Source organism: Diabrotica undecimpunctata, chromosome 7, assembly GCF_040954645.1.
Source record: "Diabrotica undecimpunctata isolate CICGRU chromosome 7, icDiaUnde3, whole genome shotgun sequence".
NCBI classification, from domain to species: domain Eukaryota; kingdom Metazoa; phylum Arthropoda; class Insecta; order Coleoptera; family Chrysomelidae; genus Diabrotica; species Diabrotica undecimpunctata.
The window spans coordinates 140,719,352-140,745,671 of NC_092809.1; the positions used below are offsets into that span (position 1 = coordinate 140,719,352).

Genomic DNA, 26,320 nt, shown 5'->3' on the forward strand with positions numbered 1-26,320 from the left:
TTTTTGATTTTTCAGCCCTAATTTGTTGTAAATTATTTTGTGTCTGTTACAATATTCTTCAGCTCAAATAATATATAATAATTAACAAATTGTTTTCTTATACTCTTCTATAAATAAGTATATGTATTTTCATAATGATTAACAGGTTTTGATAATCAGCACAGTGATTGTAACAAATACATTCTACTAAAATCTATTGAAAATAGTAGCAAAAAAATAAAAAATGATTATTCCAAGGAAAGAGTGAAGTAAATACTGAAGTAGGAAAAACAGTTGAATGAATGAAGACAACTCATACTAGGAAATAGAATAGAAAACAGTAGTTAAAATAGAGATATAAATTCACTGATGAAGGACACAAGGAACATGGATAATGAGAGAAATTGATATTTTACTGCAATAAAAATACTGGTCCTAATGGAATAACAAGCTCATAACAGACTTTTATTATCTTAGGTTATATACTTATACTCTAATAATTTTGTTATGTCAATAGCTTGTACAATATATCAATCTTGCACAATTTTTTCAGATATCAAAGACAATAAAAACTCATTTCATTATCCTCTGATATCTGAATAATTAAAATATATATCAAATTATTTGATTATGTGAGAAACTGACTGATAAGTAAATATAAAAAATTATGAATTTTCTTGATTAATGTTATTAATCAAATACTGATTGTTGACAATCAGCGTATAGGAGATAATCACTAACTACAATAGATGTAATAAAAATTAAACATTATTATATTTTGACATTTTGATTTCCAATCCAGAAATTGTTTTCAAAAAATGTTAAAATAAAACTTATTAATGATCTTAATCTGTAAATGTTTATAATTGACGTTGGGTGTTAATGCCAATTTAACAGTTGGCTTACTTGGTGTTGATCTTGTAGGCATTAGCCATGTTTTGAGTAGAATTATGAGAGGTTTTGTTGTACCCTTGGATTGATATCAAATTCTAATATTTGAACATATACAAAGATTAACAACCTATTATTAGGAAGAAGAAATTTATTTATTCAAAAATAGGGGAAGCCGTAATATACACAAAAGTAATCAATTTATAACATTAATACATAATAAGATAAAAATGACAATTACACTTAAAATATAGTACTTACAGTTAATAAAAATATGAAACATAAAAAACAACCTAAAATATAACATAAAAACAACTAAAAAACAACTATGTAACTATTGGTGCTTTTAACCCTACAATGCTTAATTTTTAATTTTAGATTGAAAAAAATTATATGTATAGCTATTTTTTAAAGAAGTCCGAAAAACATACTTAAAAAAATTTAAAGTTATTTTTTTTTTAATTTCAGGACATTTTCTGTAATGTATAAATTTTGATACAAACTGCATTTGGACAAAATTATATATAGGAAATAAAATACTTAAGTACCTTTATAGTATAATATTTTTATTGATGAAATTGAAAGAAACAGTTTGAAGCCTTATTAAAACATAAGTGCAAACCACATTTGTCACATTTAACATAGGTTAATTTTTTACAATTTGGCTTTTTGCATCAGGTTCGATCGCTAGTGTAGATTGGCCAATGTCCTACAGCATCTGTTCGAATATCTTTTGGAAGAATACAGCTTGTTGGCCCTTTCTTTTTCTTCAATTGTATATTCTGTTTAATAGAACTTGTAGATGGTCGTCCTCGCTCATTTTCTGCTGTATCTACCAGTTCTGCCCCACTCAGCTCATCTTCAAATACCACTGGAATATTTGATATGTCTATATTTTCTAAATCTACATCATTATTCAAGTCTTCAATATCACTTACACTTATTCATCTTCACTATCATCCCAATTGTCGACTATAACTCTTTATCTATCAATTCTTTATCTGATAAAGGCCTCTTCATATACCAGCTAGACATCTAAAATAATACCTAAATTACATTATGTATCATAAATGATACAAACAAATTTTTTACCATACCTTTAAAAATAATAAGATGCTGAATAAAACTAATACTGGATGACTTGTGGATGTATACTGTTAAGTGATAACTTACTAATTCGCACGTTTTATAAAATATTAGATGACATTGCCAGTTTACAAAATGTGTATATATAATAGAATGGTATATATCGAATATGATGCATAGTGCTGTTTGGACTTAATATTATTTTACTGTGTTATACATGTAAATTCTCAGTATGTTTCATATATGATACATTGAGCAGTGTAGGGTTAATATGGTTCATTAATTTGCTTTTAAACATTTGTACAGATGAACAACTTTTAACTGTTTGAGGAAGCTTATTAAAAAGATCAAAACCCTTAACAGAAAAGTGTTTATTGAAGCAATCCTTTTTGTTTTCACAATCTGTAAATTGCAATTACCTTCAGTAGGGTAATTGTGAATATCACAATTCCATGTAATAAACTCGCAAAAGTAAGCAGGGGCCAAATTATTTAAAATGTAATAAATAAACACCATTGTAAGGTAAAAGACCATTTGTTGAACTAAAACCCACTGCAACATGCTAAGCATTGTTGCTATAGGTGTATATCTGCTCCCAACAAGAGTGATTCTCATTCCATGATTTTGTAATTTTTACAACTGCCGGTTGATTTAAATTGAAGAGAAAAATAACCTATGAGCCAAAATATAAGTGAGGTTGAATAATTGCATTAAAAACTGTAATTTTAAATAAATTAAGGTGTCATCTGCATACAAATTGAAGAAATCACATTTAACAAACAAGTTTATATCATTTAAATACAATATGAATAAAAGGAGTCCTAAGACACTACCTTGAGGTACCCTATAATATTAACACTAATTTCAGAAGAAGTAACTATCATCAATTCTCACTTGTTGCTTTCTATCCAATAAGTAATCCTTAAACCATACGAGAACATTTCCTTCAACACAATAGCCTTCTAATCTTCTAATTTAGTGACAAGTATATTAATATTAATACATAGTTTCAAAAGCTCTTTTTAAATCAAGATCAAGCACTTGGTTATATACTCCCATCTCTAATAATTTCTCAATGGGCAGAAGTATATTCATATTCACTAAATACATCCACTTTAATAGTATTATTAACTTTTGGTATTGGAACAATTGTAGGGATTTTTAATAAATGGATGATTTTTAATAATTGGATGATCTAAGAGAAGTATTTACAAAATTTAAGATAATGTGACCACAAGTTACAAAGTTTTTTTTTTAATTTTAGAGTTTACTTTTTCATTAATGTTACTTCTATTATCTTCTTCTTAGGGTGCCTGTCTGTTCTGAACGTTGGCGATCATTCTGGCTATGATGACTTTGTTGGTTGCTGTACAAATAGCTGTGTTGAGGTCTTTCTATACCATGCTCTCAAGTTAGCAAGCCAGGATATTCTTCTTTGTCCTGGAGCCCCTTTTTCTTCAATTTTACCTTGCAAAATTCATTGAAGTAGCGCATATCTGCCTTGATTTCTCATTATATGCCCCAAGTACTGCAGCTTACGGCTCTTCACGATATGTTTACCAAATCCGCAGTTGTGTTCATCCTCCGCAGTACTTACTTCTTCATTGGTGACTTTGTCTGTCCATGATATCTTCAGGATTCTTCTGTATGGCCATAGCTCAAAAGCCTGAAGTTTTGATAGAGTTTCCGCCTTCAATGTCCATGTTTCTACTCTGTACAGAATCTAACTTCTACTCAATACTTCTATTATCTAACAACTAAACCGTGACTGCCAAGTCACTCAGTGATAGTAACCTAAATTCATGAATACTGGAATACAAATTCTGATTAACATAACTCCATAATTCTTTGGAGTCGATAGATTCAATAATTTTCTGAATACTGTCATCGTGTGTGATAGTCTGAGAACTAGTACGCACTTCGATGCGCATCGCCTCGCCTCAAATTTTCTTATTGGCTGGTTAACCTGAAAATACCATATAAATAGTTAAACACTTATAAATATCAGTGATTTTCAAGCCAGCCAGGTCAGTCCTTCTCCGGCTCCCCTAGAGCATAGCGCTCTAGGGGCTCTGCCTACTGTTTTCTTAGACTCTGTGGCTGAGTTTCGTTCTACTGTACATATTGTTTTATTTCAACCCAGTAGTGGTTATATACATAATACCTTGTCTTTTTAAAGACGGGGTAACATTAAACAGAGCGTTTTTCGTGGTTTTAAGGGTTTTAGACCCTTATTTATCCCCGAAAAGACGACATCTGGGGTGGGTATCTTTTGTTAGTAGGGCCCCATGTCGTACGGCCGTAACGTCCTCCTGGTTTTCAGGGGTTTCTGGACGTTCTACGACCGCCGCTCTCGAAGAGGATCTCTCTCAAGTTTTGAGAGTCCATCTTCGTTTCGTGGAGTTAATTGGGATTCCGGCCTCTACGTGTAAGAAGCTTCGCCGAGCCTCTGTGGTAGGTGAGGAGACACCGGCGATCAGAATTCTCTAACAGTTCGAGCTTTCTTACAGACAGTATTCTTACAATGACTTAATATTTGTGTTAGAATTCTGATGCGTGGTTTATGTCTCAAATCTCACAGAGATGCCGGCCTTCTCACGTCGTGTAGCCGCTTTTCCTCTCCTCGAGAGAGGCACGAGAGTGCCGGTCGTATCGACTCCTCTTATTGCCCGTCGCTTCGTGTCACTACCTTTCGCTAACAGTATTTGGTACTATAGTTACTATTTGCATAAGGTTTCTAGCTACAAAGCGCTATCGCAAATCGACCCTGATCGGAAAAGCAATTACAAGTCCCCGTCGGGACTTTTATTTGCTATTTACCGTGACAGGTCCCAAAGAACGCTGTGGTCAGTTCTACAATTTAAAATAGTTCTAAGACCAATGTCTATTCTATTTCAAAAGTCGTGTTCTACTGCCAGGGAGCGTTCGTAGTCGATACGCCGGTTCTCGTGCTCTTGCTGATTTTTAACTTCTAAATTGGATGAAGTCTTCTTGGATTCGACGTCTTCGATGGCAGCAGTATATTGGTTAAATAATAAAACTCAAAGTAGCGTGGTAGCACACCAGGCCAACAAGGTCTATCGGGGCTAGTAGTATATGACGACTGGACCAATCGGAAGATGTGCTGCTCTGTTATACACATCGTGTTTGAGAATTTGCAGCAATGGGAGTTTTTGACAATTATTAATGCCAATTAGTCTTTTTGGCTTTTTCCACATAAGTCTAGAGTTATTTTTGTGACTATCGATTTTATTAAAATAATATTGTTCCTTTTTTGCTTTTAACATATTAACTACCACATTTCTTCCCCATTGGGCATTTCTATCACTTATCTTAGCAGTTTTAAACTCTTTGTATAATTTGTCCCTAATTTTAATTTTACTATTAACTTCATTATCAAACTAAACTTCATTCACTATACACATTCCCAATTGTCACAATTAAACTAAACTCTAAAAAATAACACGACCAGTAAATAACTTAACAATAACTATAACATAAATATAACACAATATATTAACTTAAAAATCAACACGATACAATTTGAATTTAAAATGCTGGCAAGTTTGGATCTGTAACATGAGAATCTGTCTGGCTTAAGGTAATAAATTATATTTAATAGCCTCTTGACGAATGAGACGGCGAATATCAACACGTGCTCATGTTTACAGATGGGAATTTGCTAAACGAATATACTTTATAATATGATAATGGTGGTTAATATTGGTATATTCTTATTGCTGACTTCTTTTAGTATTGGTAACCAAATTGTATATTATACAAGTTCGAGAATAAATTTTGAACAACTATTTTTGGGACAGCGTCCACCTTGTACCTCTTTGAACAACAGACAGTATAGCCCAGAATAAACAGTACTGAACTTGTAATTATATTATTGTTTTAAAAAATACATATTATTGACACTTTATAACATGTTCTAAATGAGCTCCTCCTCTCTCAAGACAGACTTCATACCGATATTCCAGATTTCTCGTAATGTTATGGAATAAAGGTTCAAGTCCGCCAAGAAGGCTCTAACGGCATCCTTTAACTCATTGATGGTTTGTGATGCCCGTGGAAAAACGGCAGTTTTAGCCATGCTCCAAATGTATGCGTCTGGAGAATGTGCAGGATAGGAGAAGTCAGTAAATCGTGAAATGAATTTGTTTGGAAAATGTCCCTGAAGAAATTGACAAGCTGCGACAGCAGTATGGCAAGTTGCCCCATCCTGCTAGAAAAATTGGTCTCGAAATGCCAAATTACGTGCACGACAAAATTGAAGTAGATCAGGGATAAAGCGTGTTAAAATTTGTATGTAACTCTGTTGATTAAGTGTGACTTGCCTACCATTTTATTCGATAAAGTATGGACCAATGATTCCGTGTCCCGAAACTGCACACCAGACACTCACTTTTGCGCTATGTAAAGGAACTTCTTGAACTTCCTCTGGTCTGGCAAAGCCCAGAAATTGATGTGTGCGACGATTTACATGGCCTGACAAATGAAAATGTGCTTCATCAGAAAACCATACATTTTTCAAAAATTCAGGATTTTCATACTGTAATGCAAGAATTCTGGCACAATATTTCACTCTACTGTGATAATCCCTGAGATGTAATTGTTGATGTACCTGAATCACATACAAAATGCACTCAGCTCCTTCAGGATTCTTTTCAAGGAAGTTCGTTTTAAGCCAAGATGCAATGCTGTTCTTGTCTGGCTGGCTTTCGGATTTTCCAAGATTTGCTCAAAAACACGTTCATGGTTATCGTTGTTGTTAACTGTACTGGGACGCCCTGAGTTTCCTTTCCGTTGGCACAATACATTACCTGTATTTCTAAACTTTTCAACACCCTTCAAAATTACAGCATTACCTGGAAAACATTTATTAAACCGTTGTGTGAATTGATCACACACATACATATTGCAGACTTGCACTATTCGGTCAATTCCATATGAGCGAAAATTATGCTCCACAAGAAACACTTTCTCCTCTGTACTGAACACCATTTTTAACAATTAGGCCTTAATAATTAATTGTTTAAGGATCACTTGACAGGTCTATACTAGTTAATTTGAATATAACAGCGCGCACAAAGAGACATCTATGTTTCAGTTTCAGTACTGTTTATTTTGGGCAATACGGTATAAATAAACATTATCCAGAGAATTAGCTTTTCAGCTTTAAAAGTGCCTGTTTGAAGTTTAAAAAAAAATGATCAATTTTAATGCGTTTTAAAAAATAATTAAAAAGGTTTTATAAACAAATTGTTTGTTTGTGATTCTTTACAATAGCCTCTTTACGTCGCGATTAAAATGCTATTGCATTTAGGTTTTTTCATTCTAAACGAAAAAATCACGATTTCTTTTTATATATTTCTGTATAGAATGAATTAATTTGTGTACAGTCACTTTTCAAAATATAGTAGAGGTGGTTTGATGTTAAATTTTGAAAAGCTTTTTATATACCTACTAATAATGTAAATAATGAAGAGCTGTCTTCAGTATTCTTGACAACTTGTTTGCAAAAAAGATACTTCATTCACATTTGTGCAGATTTGGATTTTTCTTTCATTGATACTAAGATCTTTTAGTCTTTCATTAATCTTTCCAGAGGTTTAAGACATTAACTGACTTTAACAGTTATATTTGTACAGAATTATATTAGTGAGTCAACAAATCGTATTTTGAAACACAACCAATAAATGTTATACGATAAATATTTGTTTGATGTATGTTCTTTATATATGTTTATAAACTAATTATAAAAAATGTTCTATATATCTTTTCTTTTCTTTCACAGGTTGTGTGCTTCCAATACTGAAGACCCGATTTTAGACCTAGATCAATGGTTACATAAAGATTTGGACCCCAGTTACAACCCTCTTGCCAATATCAACACACATATCAGCCTGCACAAAAATGTTGACTCCAGGACGTTCACGCGTCCAAAGAAACGATTTACCCGTCCATCAATAGAAAGATACAATGAAGAAATGTACGGTGGCAGTAGTGAAACAATTACCTTGCAACCGAGTTCGAGAAGTTTCATTATAGAAGAAAACCCCGAGCCCAATACTACGCTGACGGAAAACAGTGTGAATTTCGACCTTTCACAGCCTTCTAGTAGTTACTATTTTGAAAAGATTGTAGCAGACTGTGGCGACATTGATTCTTTTCAAAATATGTCTCCGCCAAGTCTAGTCAATTCCATGTGTTCCTCTACGTTCGCGAATCTTATGGAGAACAGTTTCATCAAAAACGATCCTATTTTAAGGGAAATCAGGGATACTGATTATTCTGAGACGGTTTTACTACAAGATTGCGAAGCTCCCATGTTTCAGTCTTTCACTGAAAGTTGCAGCAGCATAAATTCCGATACTCCCGAAAATTTTTTGAAGAAAGTGTCTTTTAATGGAACCTTTAAAAGAAATACGAGCAAAGATGAGATTAATAAGCTTAGAAGTTTGAACGCCACATTCGATGCTTTGGAACCAGGTGAGTAATTTGCAGATCCAAATTACTTGTTAGTTGTAGGATTAGTTCAACTCCATTTCATAATTACTTGCAATATTTACAGTACAATTATAATTTCCTAGATTTGTGTTGAATGTTTTTTTCCTATTATTATTGTTTCCCAGATTTTTCTTTTCCCTGCTGCTCTATTTTGTATTTTGTGCCAAATGTCTGACCTCGTTTCATTCTATACTTCGTTTTTGTGCCTCTTGTCAAACTTGCTTATCCCATCTCATTTTCTGCTAGTCATTTATCATTCATTATATGTATATTACCGAGCTATACTAGTTGCCTCTCACTAATAATTATTTCTATTAATTCACTTATAAATTTTTTATTACCATCGGGTTTCGAGTATCACTTCAATCTTTGGTCTGGTTGACTCTTTCTGATTCTGATTACTTTACCAAAGAGTCTGCAAGAGAACTGGATATTTCCATTTAAAATACCCTAAGGAAACGCTAAACTTCACTCTACTTATATTTGCCGCTTTTTAAGTTCACACGTCGTGTAAGCTCCGTTTAGACGTCAATGAAACGTATTAAATCGTGTCAGATAACCGTTAACTCTTGTCAGATACGTTTATATAATCGTTAGCTCTCGTCAAATAAACATCTCCGACACGAGCTTACTTTTGTTTTGGTTTACTGAGTTGACATCGCCATGTTAAATTCTGTTGCTTTTGTATTCAATTTGTGGTCCAATCTTTGTAGACTATCTTTGTCTTGTGGTATCAATATTACGTCGTATTTTTACTTCTTTGTTCATCATTCTGTATCGTCTTTATTGATGTTTTTCATGACTTCATTACTGATTAAATTGTGGAGGACATGACTTTATCTTATTTCGTTCAAATTTTTTGCCCAATGATTACTATTCGTTTTCAAATCTGAAAAATTGCTCTTCGGTAAAAGATTTTCGTCAAATTTCAACTGAAATTAGCCACTTTAGATATCTGAATTGACCGATCTCCAAAGAAGGTGTTGCTGATTTGGAATGTTGTTGGAATTGATCTGTTGAGTGAGCGCGAAACTCACTAACCACTAAAATGTTTTTTTTTGTGGAATAATAATATGATCGAAATTTTATGTTAGTTCAATATCTTCTAGTTTTTAATAGTTACAGAAATAGTTATATCATAAACGTCCATGATATCATCAATATGCATAACATTCATATAGTTCGAGGTCACGGAAGATAAAAACCTGTAATAGTAAATAAAAGTATATTTTATAATAGTAATACATTGTACTAAAATAGATAGAGTTGAATGTATACCGGTTGTCCCATCGATTGTGTTGAACATCGATTAAATACAGATATTCCAAAAAAATCACTTTACAAAAAGAATATACGAGGACTGATCATTAACGTTCAGGACTTTTTAAATCGCATTTTTTCCGATGTTCAATTACTTTCTCTTCGCGAACTTACAGCTGTTTTTGTAAAATGAATTTCGCATATTTGGTGTTTTTAGATATTTACTAGATACGTACTGCAAGGGGTGTTTGAGGATGAATGTTTGAGTCGTCCTGGTGTCGTGAGGGCTTCAAAAGGTTTAAATAAGACCGGACATCATCAGCAGACAGTCATCAACAACATTTTTTCTGGAAGTTGTCTGTTCTAGATTGTTCGTTCTTCAGCCAGTTGGTTTATTGTCCATTACACAAGTCCTCGGTACTTGTCATATAAGTTCTCCGCCAACACCTGATGTACCTTATATTTGGCCCAAGGTTGTATGTCCCGGGTTTTTATATGAAGGTGATATAGAGTTCTCCCATCGTAACAGTACGTTCTACGGAAGCTGCTTTACTGTGCCTGTTCAATGAAGGAGACCTATGTCGAATGTCTAACGTCGGTCATAAAGAATAGCGCTAGGGCGCTGGTTCCTACCTGTGGTAAAAGGTAACTACTGCGGCGCACACAGGCGGCGATCTGCCGGAGCCCCTGGTAGAAGAGGCAGTAACGTGGCCGTCGTTTTAGGTCTCGAAAATCAAAGATTACCGAGTGTGTTAGATGAGACGAGTGGTAGAAGAGTGCACTTTTCGATGGTGACTTGGCAAACTTACCAAGTGTGATGATTCACACGTGCTATCGTTAGCTTACCGAGTGGGAATCACCACCTAAAGGAAAGTTGTGAAGACACGAACTACGGAAAAGGTGGATCCCCACGTTATGGCTAACATGCCACCTTCATCTGGAGACGGACTCCTAGGGGCGTTATATTTGTTAGAAAAGCATGAAAAATCATGCGAAAGGTTAATCTCATAACACCTGTCTTTCTGCAAAAAATGCGGGAAGAACACTGCTAAGCCAAATGTTACATGTTGCATAAGATTCATAAGTTGGTTTTAGAAATGTGATCTAAGTGTTGATACTATCTTGTCAATACCTGCCGCCATGATCCTTAATTGCGGCACTAGTAAACGGTGCAATCTCTTGAGTATGGAAAAGCAGATTTGCCATAAAATCACTTTAAATGTTCAAAATGCTCGCAAAAGTTCACATCCTCACAATCTGTAGACACAAAAACGTAGAGTCGTGTCTTAACTAGATAGACAAAAGGCTCCGTGGCGCAGTCTTGAAAAATTGTGACATCAATTACATGTAAGGGATAGGAGCTGACGTCACAATTTCAGTAGATCGGGGGAAATTTTATTTAGCTGTAAAGTGATTTATTTCTGAGTAAAAGGAGAAAATCGCAGTAGTTGGTTGCATACCATAGTTTAAAGAAAAGTAAAAACTCTGGTGTATAATGGTATATTATCTTATTAAAGAATAATTAAAATTTATTCAAAAGGATTACAATTATTCCAAAACGCTTTCGGTCCAGTCTGACCATAATCAGTGAAACATTTTAGTAGTTAAAACTAGCTACTGAAATAGGTTTAAAAACCTTTAAATTAGGTGACAATTTTTTTAAGCCCTTCTCTCTATTCGGATTGCCGAATATAGGCCTCTCCTAATTCTCGCCATTCATCTCTGTGACAATTATGGTTATATTTATTAAAGTGAATTTAAAATTAAAGAAGTGACCTTTAATAAATATAACCATGATTTTCATCTAACTTTAAGGGTTTTAAACCGATTTCAGTAGCTAGTTTCATCAAGAGATAAAAATTTCGCCAGCCGGTCTATCCTGTATAGAGTACTGTATAGCTCAGACTGACAGTCTCTTGACCTACACGGAATATGGATATCTACTCAAAGATATATACAGCAGCTAAGAAGTACTCGAAGGGTCATATTAGAATCACTTCGAGAATCACTATCAATGGCACTACAGCCCTACAGTTGAGCCTGAACCTTTCCAATTATATTTCGCCAGTCAGCCCATTTCATTGTTTAGTTACTTACTCGGTAAGGTGCGTCGTCCGCACAACAGGCGACGACTGTCAGGGTATTCTTGAGCACGAGGCTTAGTTGCGTTGTGCTGTTCATCTGTTTCGTGGTTCCTATAAAGCTTGCCTTTCGAATACCCAGCTAGCGTTCGTGTGCTTCGTTTCGAGCGTCAACTTACCTCCAGCCTGGTTAGATACGAGGACACTGCCAGGCTGGTAGTTTGACTGTGGCGGTACAGCTATCTAAGAATAACGCAGGTGCCCTAAGACCAGCTCAGAGAGGACAGAAACCTCGCGTAGGGCAAAACCTGGCTTGAGCTTGATCAGTATGCATAGTGACTGCATTAGCACGGCCTACAGATCTTTTTGTCTTGAAAAGTTTTCAGCAAGAGGTGTTAGAAAAGTTACCACAGAGATTGTGACGTTACCTTGTGGTGACTAAGCCTTCATACCGACGTCGCTTTACCAGAGACCACTGCCAACCGTTGCGTTACTTTAAAAATATCAAAATACTGACGGACCCTACAACATACAACGAGGGAAGCGACGTTCGTAAAGCCCACACTACATTTTCTTACGTTTGCCTTAAAACTAGCATGGTTATCGATTTATGCGCGAAATACTTTAATTCCCTTCTCAGAGGTTCCACCGATCCTAATGTAAATACATCAACCCGAACCAGATGATTTTTCTTCAGATACAAGTTGTAATAAAGCATATTTTATTTCAGAAAAGGAATTAGACAAGACGTTGAAGAAGGATTCGGAAAACTCATCTCCGCGTAACGACCATACTTGGGTAAACCCGAACGGCACATATCGTCGAACGCCCAAACATAACGGCACATTCAAAAAGTCTGATTTGAAAAAAAGTCACAACATTCTCAATGCTACGTACGATACGGATCCGCCGAAAAATAATATTAATACAACACATACGCTTATAAAAGACTACAACGGCCTAGAAGATTTGAAGAAAGATCTGTCTGATCCGATAGAAATACATACAGATCTAAATAGGTAAGTGTTTCGTTAACATCGATTAGAAGTGAAATATTTAATATTACTTTTTCAGGTTAAGTTATTGTCTCGAAAACGAAGACGAGAAATTAGACGCAACGTATAATGACGTCAACCGGACGTCGAACAGTCTAAAGACTTCCACGCTAAGTGGCTCTGCAGGTTCAGCTGACAGTCTTGACAGGTTAAGTAGTATGTCGAGTAGCAGCCGAGGCTCCAATAAAATGCTCAACATGGCCGACGTGGACGCCATCGTCGAAATGCAGGAGAGAAGTAAGTCAAACATTTATTTGTAGCTTAATAAACATTACATACAGTTGAGTCCATGGTTCTTTACTCGTGGGTCATGATTTAAAGCATACGAAATAAGTCGGAAATTTACTCCACACAGCAGCAAGTGGGTACTGTTCCGATTACGGATTATATTATAAAATTTGACATCAAATAAATAGAATGTAAAATGTTAGTTTTGCTTTAAAATTTTCGTGCAGAATTACAGCTGCATTTGAAGTAGTTTTGAAGAATATGTTTTTTGTTTCTCATATTTCATTTTCATTACCTTCAGAATCTGAACTGTTATCTCCAATGTTATCTCCAATAATTAATTATTCCAGGTTATTAATATTACAAATATTTTGCTCCCTTCCACATAATTAAAACATGTTCATCTCTATATCCATCTCCGCCAATATATGTATTATAGTAAGTCTTGCAATCTGCCCATACTAATTCGATAGCATTAAAATCTGGGTGATAATCAATAACACCCATTTTACAATATGTAAGAACCATTAGATATTGCTAGTTTAGCTGGCGCAAATGATGGAGAAATAGAGTTGTTAAAAATACTTATGAATATTATCGTAAATAGTTACGATATACAATATTCATTAAATAAAACAAAACATGCAACAAAGTTGGTCAAATATTTATATAAGTGAAATTAGTCGTCTTTTTTCTTTCTACACGTAATTTGACAGGTTACCTTAAAATAAGGCATCTTTAAATAAAAGTTCTCTGTCTCTGTATTTAATTTAAATACAGGCGACGTTTATTTTATTAACCCTTAACCAAGGTGATGAATTAATTTTACACAAATGACGTGGTAGAGTCCCTGGGACTCCATGTTGTCAAACTGACAATTTGTGATCTAAATGTTATGTTAGAGTTATTGAAAGTTAAAAAGACATTTAAAGAAAGCATATTTATTATAAAAAGTTGAACAATACAAAATAATACCAACTTGTAGGAAAATAAAAATTAAATGAACCGAAAAATCTGCTATCAGCGTTTGCGTGGATAAAAAAAAACAAATTATTTTATATAAACATTTTTTTTTTCAAAAACACGTTTTTAAAACTATATTGAATACTAAAATAATATTTTTCATATAAAAAGTTATTCTAAAAAAAATTGTGCAAGTCCTGAAAATTGGCCAGTTGATCACATTTCTTCACGCTTATTTACACGTTCACTACACATTACATTTACACTGTATATACAGAAAACTTGTCTTCCTTTTCAATTTTGGGTTACATAAATAGCAGTACTTCCTAACGTTCCTGGGTAAAGTATCTGTATGATCGTCATTTTCGGTTGGATTTATTCTTAGCACCTTTTGAATGCTGAGTCTTAGTTCTCTTGGAAGACGTTGGTTAATTTCTCGTTCTCGAAGAAGTGGTTCATATAGTTGCTGTGCATAAATCCTCAGAAACTCTAATGTTGTATATTTTGTTGTTGGCACAAGCCTGGTGAATAATATTGCCATTTAATGCACTCATATCGATTATTCTAAAAAATATGGTCATCGGCCAGCGCCTGGTTCTTCGACTGCATGACTATTTTGTGCATTTTTCTTCTACTGAATCTACGCCTGCTTTTGTATTGTTATAAAAGGCATTTATTTCCGGTAACCCAGTTTCGATATCATCTACTTTGTGTGATGCAGCAAGGAAATTAAAAGCACAGCCCTATTTTTCTTTGGCACTCGAGAGATAATAGTTTTAGTTTTTGTAAATACATATAAAGTTGAGTTTACAGATCTTGATCTAGATGGTAGGAACTCTAGGAATTTCTCTCTTATTCCTTTTTATAGTGCCAACATATGTTAAATTATTATTTAATAAAACATCTACAAGTTCCACTGATGTGTACCAGTTGTCGCCTGTAACATTTCTATTACTGCCAAAGATCGGCTTGCGAAGGCGAACCACTGCTTGAGAGGGAATAGAGAGTTTTTTTTCTTCTGCAGTCAAATCCTCTAATGCATCAGATCCTTTTCCAGAATATATATATATATATATATATATATATATATATATATATATATATATACATACATATATATATATATATATATATATATATATATATATATATATATATATATATATATATATATAAGTGTTGTATACATAATAAGTGCGAGCATCTGCTACACATTGAATCTTTATTCCTTACTTTTCGGGTTTACTAGGTATATACCAGCTGGATCAGTTTTAGCTCGATTCGCTCTTTCTTCTCGTGTATCAAATCGTAGGCATATTAGCAGTACAGCAAATCTACGTGCTGAGATTGCCATTCTAAATATTTCTCTCCTCGTACCCTCAGTAGCAAACAGTGCGTTGATGTCTTCATGGTTAGACTTGAAGACTGATGTCAATAACAGAAGGCCCAAAAATCCATTGATCTCTGTATTATTGGTGTCTCTAAATTCTGTGCGGTTGTGATTTCCGCCCTTGTCGCGATATTCCCTCAGTTTGACATTTGTGTAATATACAACAATGTCAACAACATCTCTAGAAAAAATTTTAAGCCACGCCACCACTGGTTCCATCTGTGTCAAAGATCCTTTGATAGTAGGCAATCTCAATAAATTAGAAGCAGGTGTTCTAATATTGCGAGTAAGTTCCACTGATGCCCATTTGTACCTATTTTTTCCATAAAAGTATCGTCTGTTTGGATCCACTTCATTCCTTGAATCTTCATCAGACTCCTGACTTTCGTCCGATTGACCATCGTTAGTATCGCTAGCATAAAATTCGCTCTCAGAACTATTTTCACTTAAAATTGGTTCTTCATGTTTACTGTTTGGCGTGTCATCACCATCTTGGTCGGAAAAATCACTATCGGCCTATTCGTGCCATCGCCCAACAATTTCTTCAAAATTAGCATCGTCTGGATGCACACTTTTTTTACTTTTAGAAGACGCCATTGAAATAAAAACTATCACAAACTACGTCGTAAAGTCCGTCGGACTCTAATGTGTTCTATTCGATAACTTCTACGCAACTAATCGCGATTTCGCATAAGCATAACATGTCTTTGTCTTTTTGTCTTCGGTTGAGTTTCGAAGCCGGGTTTGTTGAGATGGAGACTGGAATGACAGGGAAAATTGGAGAAAACGGTTGAGTGAAGGAAGACAGTGAAAACTGTGGAAATCCTTAGTAGTAGTATAAGCATAACAACGGAGATCTCCCTTCTATCTGAAGGTACTGTACGACACCACTCGTTTGGATCAATAGTGGGGAAAATATGAAGCGTTGTTTGAACTGCGGAGTCCATGCGTATATGCCAAAATAAAGGTTCTTTTATTAAAGGATGACATAAAATACGTCTAAAATAACTCTCTATTTATTTTGATTACAAATTTTTGATAACAAAAAAAGAATTATCTAATTTGGTACAGTCGTTCTGAAGTGATGCCCTTATAAACATTTCGGCGATTCATTTTTATTAATATAGATTAATTGAATGATTTTAATATAAATAAACTGTTTTAAATTGTATAAATAGACTGAAATTAATTTGATGAAAACTCGTTAATACTGGCGCATCTATTACAGATCTAAAGAAACTTTTACAAACTAAAGCTTAACCGCTTATATAAAAAAGCCACATTAAAAAGAAAATCTCGTATTTTATTTGACATCAACTAAAACAACCTTTTGAATACATGAACGGAAGTTCTCAGTCTTAAATCAGTATGATATTAGACACGACTCGATATTTTAGTGTCTATATTCCTTCTCGATGCATTTAGCTATCGTATTTAGCTGCATATTTAGTGTTCCTTCGTAGATACTTCCGATCTTGACATCTCGGTACATTTTTTCTAGGATAACTGCTTTGGTAAAAGCAACGCCGCCCATCCAGTCTATGCACTTGATGCAAGTCTTTTGCGCTACTTCGGCTGAGTAGTATTTAGCCATCGACGCCTCCTTTTGAAACTCTGCGCCGCTATCGACGAGTCTTGCGGCGTTGTAGGTCAGCAGTCGGGCACATTCGATCTCCGTAGCTATTTGTGCTATTTGGTGTTGCATTCCTTGGAAGCTGTATATCGGTTTGTTAAACTGCCTTCTTTCCAACGTGTATGGAATCGTGACATCGAGGCATCCTTGAGCTAGACCTACTTGCTGAGCGGCGACTCCTATGCGGCCCTCGTTAAGGGATTCGGCGATTATTTTGTATCCTTGGCCCACTTCTCCTAATATCGCCGTTTGTGGCACTCTCACGTTATCGAAGTTTACTGGATGAGTTCCTAAAACAAATAATGCATCTTATTTTCATGTATCGAGACAAGGTTAAATGAATAAAAGGTGAGCAGGTGTCCAACAACGACTAAAATACGCTAACATCAGCACATTGCGGAACATATTTTTTTATAGCCGATGGAGGATTTGTCTAACATGTTTTACAAGATTCGTCGACAATCACTAACGAAAAACTAAAATGGCGTGAATGACAGTTATTATATCATGTATACTGCATTGCAAATTATAAGAGATCGGATCCACGAAGTTTATAACACTTCAAGGGTAGACAGGATCGACAAATGTAGATAACGTTATTTTTATAATGCAGGTACTTGCTATATGTCTGAATTTTGCTCGATAAAGATAAATAAATACTTTTCGTAGAATTATACTAATAATACTTGACTGCTCTATTCATCAAAACTCTGTACTTTATCTTTTTATGTTTGGATGGAACGAAGGGGTCAAAAGTTATTTATGGCTGTTATAATATCCCGAAAGTTTATCGGCCTGTTATATTCTATTGTTTGTGACATAAAGTTGAGGTTATCACAGATGCTATTAAAATCTTTTAAAATAGTTTGAATTTAATCGGAACGGAATATATATATATATATATATATATATATATATATATATATATATATATATATATAATGCAATTATCAATGTACTTGTCGATTAATTATTAACTTTAATGGGGAGAAATGCATTTCTAAATATTTTTGTTACTAACGAAAAGAACAATCGGTAGATAATTATGAAATACATTTTTACACTTAGCTTTTATGGTAAATCTGCCTTTAAAAAATTACTAATACACACTCAGCTCTCTCGCACGATCGTTGCACATAAAATTACTCCATAAAATTCGAGGTAAAAAGTCCAAACAGTGTTTTTTATAAATTTGGTTTGGTTGTCAACGATTAAAAGACATATTTGTTCGCATACTGTATTACTAGTTTAGCCATTGGGGCCATAATAGGCACCCAATATTATACCTAGTAATGCCGCACTAGCATTTACAGAGTAACACGAGCTCAATATTGTCATGGAAGATTTTATTGAGAAGATTGGCGAAGGATAACAGAAGGATATCATAAAAAAACATGATCTGGGAATACGTCGAATCGAACGAGGAGATATTTTGATGTATTTCTGTTTAAAGTAATAACTAGTCATCACAAATACAATTTTCAAACTCCCAAAGCGACGCCTGAAACACTAATAAGACCAATGCTATCATATGGAGAAGAAACTTGGTCGCTTACGCAGAAGGACCAAGAACTGCTTAAACGTTTTCAGCAAAACATCATAAGAAGAATATATGGATGAATAAAAGAGCTAGATTTGTGGCGCAGGCGTTACAACTTTGAGTTGTATAGAAATTTTGGTGAACCTGACGTAAAATTCATTAAATTTCGTTAAATTTATTAAATTTAATTTCATTAAATTCATAGAATTCATTAAATACTAGCGACGTTCCTCTAAATATCATAAAAACTATTGAAAACATCTACCAAAACAACAAAATGGAAGTCAGATAGATGGACAACTTACATAACCTATAGAAATGGCAGCGGAATAAGACTTATTGAGTCTTATTCTCTTCAATTTAATCATGGATGAAATTATCAAAAGGGTCAACAAAGGAAGAGGATATATAATGGGAAACAATGAAGTAAAATTACTCTGTTACCCAGACCACGCAATATTGATAGCCCAAGATGAAGATAGTTTGCAAAGACTTATCCACAGATTTAATATAAGAGCAAAAGAATTTAATATGACAATCTTATCTCAGAAAACTAAATCATTAGTAATCAGCAAATCACCAATCAGTAAAATAGCAATTGATGGCATCAGTATTGAACAATTAATGGAAATAAAATACTTTGGAATTACACCGTCCAGTCATGGAGAACTGGACAAAGAAGTGAAAGATCAAGTTCAAAAAGTAAATAGACAAAAAGTAAATTAACACTGAGATGAAGTCATAGATTTATAAAGCCAGTGTAAGATCAATAATGACATATGCCTCAGAAACAAGACGAAGAGATGAGAGTACTGAGAAGAATAATTACAGGAAATACGCTGAGAGACCGAAAGAGAAGTGAAGACATCAGAAGAAAATGTAGCGTACAGTATATAAACGAATGGACACTAAATAGAAAAAAAGAATGGAATAACCACACAAGCAAAATGGTGGAGACCCGTGTGGCCAAAATAGCAAGAGATAAGTCACCAATCGGCAGAAGAAGTATCCGACGACCGCGTAAAAGATGGAATGACAACCTTCCATAGAGGTATTAATCCGCCAATGAACAATCAGAATTGCTTATAAAGAGGAAGAAGAAGAGAAGAAACCTTAGATAGATAGGGCATGTAATCGGCGAGAGGAAGGTACAATAGTCAGAAAAGTTTTTGACCGAAGAGGGTCTATGGAACAACGAGCAGAGGAAGATCGAGCCTTAAGTTTCAAGACAACTTACAGAACGATTTAAAATCTATTGGAGTTGGAGAATGGAGAAGAGTTGCAAAAGACAGTGGTGAATGGATTATTGTTTTGAAGAAGGCTGTGGCTCATACCGAGCTGTGATACCACTGTTGATGATAAAAGTTGCGTCTGCACCCCTGAAGATCACCAGCAGATACACCTAAACGAGTGTTCTGTACAAGACTGAAGGAATAGACAGTTACTATTGATAGAAAACCGACGGCAAATGTTACCGTTAAACCAGGAATTACCAGCATACTAGAAGAAAAAATTTAGTACACAAACGAAAGAGGAGGGTTTTGAGAAAAATTTGAAGAGAGTAAAAAATATATTAAAAAACGACCATGAAACAAGATTAAGTATAGTAGAGACAAGAAAAAAACAAGGGTGTATGACAGAGGAAATACTGAAGCTCATCAATTAACGGATCAAAGAAGAGAAGTCAGAAATAAAGATAAAAACGAATACAAAATTCAAAAGAATGTAATGGAATTGAAAACTACTTAAAGGAACATGACACCCTTAACAGGAAAAACATAAAAACAACAAAAGAAAGACATACTACAAGTACCTCTTCTTCATCTTCTTTCAGCAGCCCTTCACAGTTTACTCCTGTACATAAGCCTCCCCTCGGCGCTTCCTTTTTCTTTTATCTCTTGCTACCTGGTGCTATTGTCTTCCCGCTTTCTCTTTCACATCGTTCAGCCAACTTTTACGTCAACCCACACCTATTATGTAACCTAGGTCTCCACTATGTGATGCGTTTAGTCCACCTGGTATTATCTTGTCTGATAACACCACCTATCCAAGACTACTTCAATGAAGCAGCAAGTTGTATTACGTCCTCTACTTTTGTTCTTTTACGTATTTATTCATTGCGGTCGCTATCTTTTAAAGTTATTCGCAGTATTAGTCGTTCCACTACACGCTATGCTACTCTTATTTTAGTGGTCACTCAACACGCTTAACATGAGCAGTCAAACAAGGCGACATCAACAAGTTAAACTCATTTTAAATGTGGCTGTACAGAATCATATTGCCAATAAGTAACCACAAGAACAATCAACGTTAAAGTGTTGTCAATGATGAATACTCATCCATCTCTGTTGAAGATCGTCAAAGTTAGGAAAACCTCACATCTCGAACATATAATGCGCCTTAAGGAATACAAACAACTACAATTAATTGAGAGAAAAATTGAAGGAAACTTGGTATAGGAAGAAAGAAATCTTGGCTCAGGAATATAAGAGACTGGACCAAAACTGAAGGAAACGCTCTCGTAAATCAAGTCCACAATAGACAAGACTTTGCGATACTGATCCAACTTCATTAGAGAGGGTACTAAGAAGAGGATTTTTCAATTTGGTTTCAATACATTTTTATTTACAATAAACTATATAACATATCTGAAACCACAAAACACAAATATCTGGAAGGATAAAAATAGCAACAATCCCTGAACTTATGTATTATTTATTTAAGTAGGCTACTAGAAATCTACATCACTTACATCGTTTTCTTCTTCCTCAAACGATCCTAAAACAGTTTTTTAGAAGACCTCGTCCCGAAAACAATTTAAAATATTTCGTATAACAAACGGAATCGTGAAGTCTTGCAGACTGAATTGAAACTATATTAAAATTTGTAGTTTAAAAATACGTGAAGAATAACTGTTAAAAACAGCTAATAAGTAGGTAATAATCCTTCGAGGAATAGTCACGCCTTAAGGGAATTATTGTTACTGAGAAATTTTAAATCCAGCAGTCTCACAGACACATTACCGGTTAAGGGACAGAAACAACAGAAGGCTAATTCAGTGAGGATCTTCAAAATCTAATTAACAAAATAAGTCAGACCTGTGATCTGTATAGATTTAAACTTAATGTTAAGAAAATTATATATAGGATGATAGCAGTAATATCAATGAGAACTGGGATCCAATCGTAGAAACTAAAAGCTGAAGAGAACATTGTTTGTAAAATTGAGAAACGTCCTTTGCGTTGCGGCCACGCTCTTCTACGAAGTATTGATCTTCGAGTTAAAATGACACATTGTTATATCTTTCCAGTACTACTATATGGAGTAGAAACGTGGATTCTAAGTGAGGCCATACTTAAACTGTTCTGACAGGGTCAGAAATGATGAGGTAGACGGCTAAACCAAACAAGACAACTGATCGATATGATAAAAAGACGCGAAGTGGAATAGTTGGGTCATATTATGAGGCACCCTTGGAAAATATGAACTTTTCCACTTGTCACACAGGGAAAAAATACAAGGTAAACATAGCTCTTGCAGAAGAAGAACATCATCGCTTTTTAATTTAACACAATGGTACTGAAAATCGACTAGATCATTGTCTAGAGCTACTGTCACTAAAGCCGTGATGGCGAGTATGGTAACCAACATGATATCCAATGATCGATAACGCTTATGGAACTATAAGAATTATATTGTGACAATGGCCATTAAAATTTTGATTGATTTTGGTTACTGTAATACGCTGTGTGAAATACGTTAATTGTGGTTAATTCCCACCAAATATAGTAAATAACATAGAGATTCCACAAGAAAATAGTTTCAGAATAATATTAAGAATTTTATGTTGAGTATAGCTTACCTGAAGCACATATTCCTAATTTATCTTCCGGTTTTCCAATACTCAAGCCTGGAGTATCTCTCTCTACAATAAAACAAGTAATTCCTTTATACCCCAAACTAGGATTCGCGTTTGCCATTACCAAGAACAATCCCGCGATTTTAGCGCTCGATATCCACATCTTATTACCGTTTATAATATAGTCAGATCCATCTTTCTTAGCTGTCGTCTTCATGGCGAACGCGTCAGATCCTGACGTAGGTTCCGACAGAACGAAAGAACCGAGCGTGTCTTGAGCAAGACGAGGCAGATACGTTTCTTTTTGCTCTTTGGTGCCCAGTTTGCTGATGACGGTGTTGATCAAGGTGTTGTGTATATCTACAGGGACCGATACGGCGGGATCTACTTTGGCGATTTCTTCTATAACTAGGATATTGGCCATTAGATGGTAACCCAAACCACCTAAAATATAAAACGGCTTATTCAAGATTCAATTTATAGTTCATAAAGTAAAGAATTTAAGTATGTGATTCATGAGGCACCCTGTGAGAAGAGAATCGGCGTATACTATAATAATAAAAGTTACCGACGCTTGATGGAATAAGGTAATAGAAGGATAAATTAATAATCAGAGATAGAAATATTAAACATATCTAAAAACAAAACGTAAAAACCTGTTTTATAAACCAGGAATTATCCGAGACTCCATTGAAATTAAAGTTATCCTGACTGTCTCAATAAAAAAGAGGACGGCACTCGGTTACCTTCTATATGAAGACACCTCCTTAAGCAGTATGAATCAGAAGTCACAGTCGGTAGCATACAAATAACAGCCCCGCGTAATAACAGCAGTGAATAGTGAACTTCGTAAGTCTTCGTAAAGTCTTGGTGAACGATCGCCTTTTTACTGACGAAAATAGATGGTAAAAAGCTGATCGTTCACGAAGACTTTACGAAGACCACATTGCTCAATTCGGAAGCTTCGTTTGGGGTGGGTAAGGATATAGATTAATAGAATAGTAACATATATAAATGATAGATAGATCCCGAATAAAGTACGTGCCTCCTAGCGGCGGGATACGGGCAACTACACTGTAGCGAGATTAAATAAAATGAGCGGTTCGAATTTATATAAATATATTTATTTATAAGTTTACAGCACGATTATGGATCGCAAAACAAACGAACAAGTTCTCGAACAACTAGGAAAACAATGCGAAGTTTTAAATTTCATAAAAATCAGGAAATTGGAATACTTGGGCACATCATGAGAGGTGAAAAATACGAACTACTAAGGAATATAATGCAGGGTAAAATCAAAGGCAGAAGAAGCGTAGGAAGACGTAAAATCTCGTGGCAATCGCCGTGAATGGTTTGGATGCAGTTCAATTGAACTATTCAGGCGCGTAACCAACAAAATTATAATTGCCAGAATGATTTCCAATCTCCGATAGGAGCGGAACTTGAAGAAGAAGAAGCACGATTATATCGTATCAACCAACTTAACTCATAGAAGGTATGCAGGTCCCGGCCTGCAACCGTTATATATTATTGGCTTATACAGCCAATACTTGGAAAAATGTCAGGAAATAAGTTTGAGAATAAGGAGAGAAGGTTGTGGTCTAACGAAGTTCAAGAAAAAATAAGAAAGTAGAGAAACAGTAGCAAGAAAATAGGTCTTCAAAACTATACGGTCGCCAAAAAGGAAGCAAAACTTGATGCCAGGGAAGGAGAAGCCAAGATTTATGAAATAGAAAAAATATAGAGCAAAGAAAGCAAAAGAGTTAGAAAAAGTACTTTGACATGTTATTAAATGAAGAATTTGACAGACAGCCAGTTCAGTTGAGTTCAGTCTTAAGAAGACTAAAAGAAAGTTCAAGTAATATGTAACGACAATATTTTTTCCCAAACAAATCATTGAGAAAAAAAAACAACCACTAACAGAGAAATGCAATAAAATAACAACAGTAAAACTTTGGGAAATCTTAAAAGATACAAACATGATTCACACTCTCCTTGCATCTGTACAAAATCTATCTAATGATATAAAATCACGAGTAAAAATAGAAAAATATAGATGGATCAATACTCAATGAATGGAAGATCCCGGTACTTTTCTTATGTAAAAGTAGTTTCACTTAAATTGGCTGAAACTTTACAGAGAGATAGCTTCGGCCATGCTGATCAAAAGTTATCATTGCGCCAAGACTCAGAAATCAATTTTTTCTGAGTTGCACAGGTTCAAAGTGTTGGTTCTTAGTCATTTTGAATAATACATATTTGTAAAATATACAGAGTTTTAGTAAATACCTGCAACTAACTTCAGGGAGTGATTCAGCGTAATAACAGTTTGCTACATACACGTATGTCCGCAAATTCTTCCTTTTCCGAGATACGGGGTGTTAAAATTTCTCTTACAAACTAAATATTTATTTATTGCCCTGAAACTGGTTGACGTTTCTGCAACGTTTCAGCCAATTTTGCGCAACATTATTGCGCCATTAAAATAATGGAAATAAACATTCAAGAAATGTACAAATATAACTAGCAACCATGAACCTTTACACTTTGTAGTTTGTCGATTTCCAAGTAGTTATATCAAAAGATATAAGGGATCTCAAACTCCAGGACAAAAGAGTGCCACCTTAGGGCACTCTTTTGTCCTGGAGTTTGAGAAATCGGCTTCGAAGGCGGAGGAACTAAGACTTTTAGTGAACGGCATAAGGATGCAGAAGGCAAGGAGAAACCACTGCATTAAAGACTTCTTCTAAGTATCTCTAGTACAATTATCATGGTGATAAAAAACTTTAAGATTCCGACTACTGATCATGAAAATCGGAATTCAAGATCCGGCAGGGAAGGTAAATCTAGCTCAAACCGTGAGGCCTTCCAGGTCGTTATCAAGAGAAATCCTCACGAACCAAACTACATTCTAGATGATGGATCTCTAAGAGTATTGCGAACAGCCATAAAGATAGGTACATGGAACGTTAGAACAATGTACGAGGCGGGAAAAATCTATAATGCCATTCAAGAAATGGAAAGACTCTCGATTAATATTATGGGAATAAGCGAAATGCGCTGGACAGATACGGGATACCGAGTTATCAAAGATCACAAAATATTTTACTCAGGAAATCTTAAGAACGAACATATAAATGGAGTGGGCCTAATTATGAATAATAAAATCGCCAATTGTGTCAGTCACTTTGTACCTGTATCAGAAAGGATGCTCTTAGTTCAGCTAAACACAACTCCCATAAAAACAAACATTATTCAAGTATACGCTCCTACAGCGGACGCCCCAGAAGAAATCATAGAAGAATTTTACAATGACCTTACTAATATTGTCAAAAGGATTCGGAAAAACGAAATAATACTAATAATGGGAGACTTTAATGCCAAAGTTGGCAAAGGACAAAGTGGAAATTTAGTGGGATCCTTTGGTCTAGGGGAACGTAATGAACGCGGAGACCGTTTGATTGAATTTGCAACTGAAGAACAGCTCGTAGTGACAAACACCTTTTATGATCTTCCTCCAAGACGACTATATACGTGGAAATCTCCCCAGGATACTCCAGATCACACAGTACGAAATTAAATAGACTATATTCTTATTAACAAACGATTTAGAAACTCTATAACATCAGTTAAAGCGTACCCGGGATCCGACATAAATTCGGACCACAATCCACTTATCGCCAAAATGAAACTTAGTTTAAAGAAAGTTCAAAGACCAAAAATTATGAAGTACGATATTAACCAACTGAAAAATAAAACAGTAAAGGAAAAGGTACAAAAACGCCTAAAAGAAAAAACGTGGGCTCGTACAGAAAAACCATGGGCCCGTACAGAAA

General features: G+C 34.9%; 2 protein-coding genes across 2 annotated transcripts in view; one reads left to right on the top strand and one right to left on the bottom strand.

Annotated features, from left to right (window-relative positions):
• The window catches only part of LOC140445914 (uncharacterized), a 68,761-nt gene that overhangs the window by 818 nt on the left and 41,623 nt on the right, over positions 1-26,320 (top strand). The window contains exons 3-5 of the mRNA XM_072538350.1: positions 7,760-8,454; positions 12,544-12,832; positions 12,888-13,105. Of these exons, the coding sequence (XP_072394451.1) occupies positions 7,760-8,454; positions 12,544-12,832; positions 12,888-13,105 (1,202 nt within the window). The remainder of the gene's footprint in view (positions 1-7,759; positions 8,455-12,543; positions 12,833-12,887; positions 13,106-26,320) is intronic.
• Positions 16,444-26,320, bottom strand: part of LOC140445915 (short/branched chain specific acyl-CoA dehydrogenase, mitochondrial-like) — a 28,518-nt gene continuing 18,641 nt past the window's right edge. Inside the window, exons 3-4 of the mRNA XM_072538351.1 lie at positions 22,485-22,925; positions 16,444-17,372 (exon numbers count right to left, since the gene is read on the bottom strand). Of these exons, the coding sequence (XP_072394452.1) occupies positions 16,843-17,372; positions 22,485-22,925 (971 nt within the window). The 3' untranslated portion in view covers positions 16,444-16,842. The remainder of the gene's footprint in view (positions 17,373-22,484; positions 22,926-26,320) is intronic.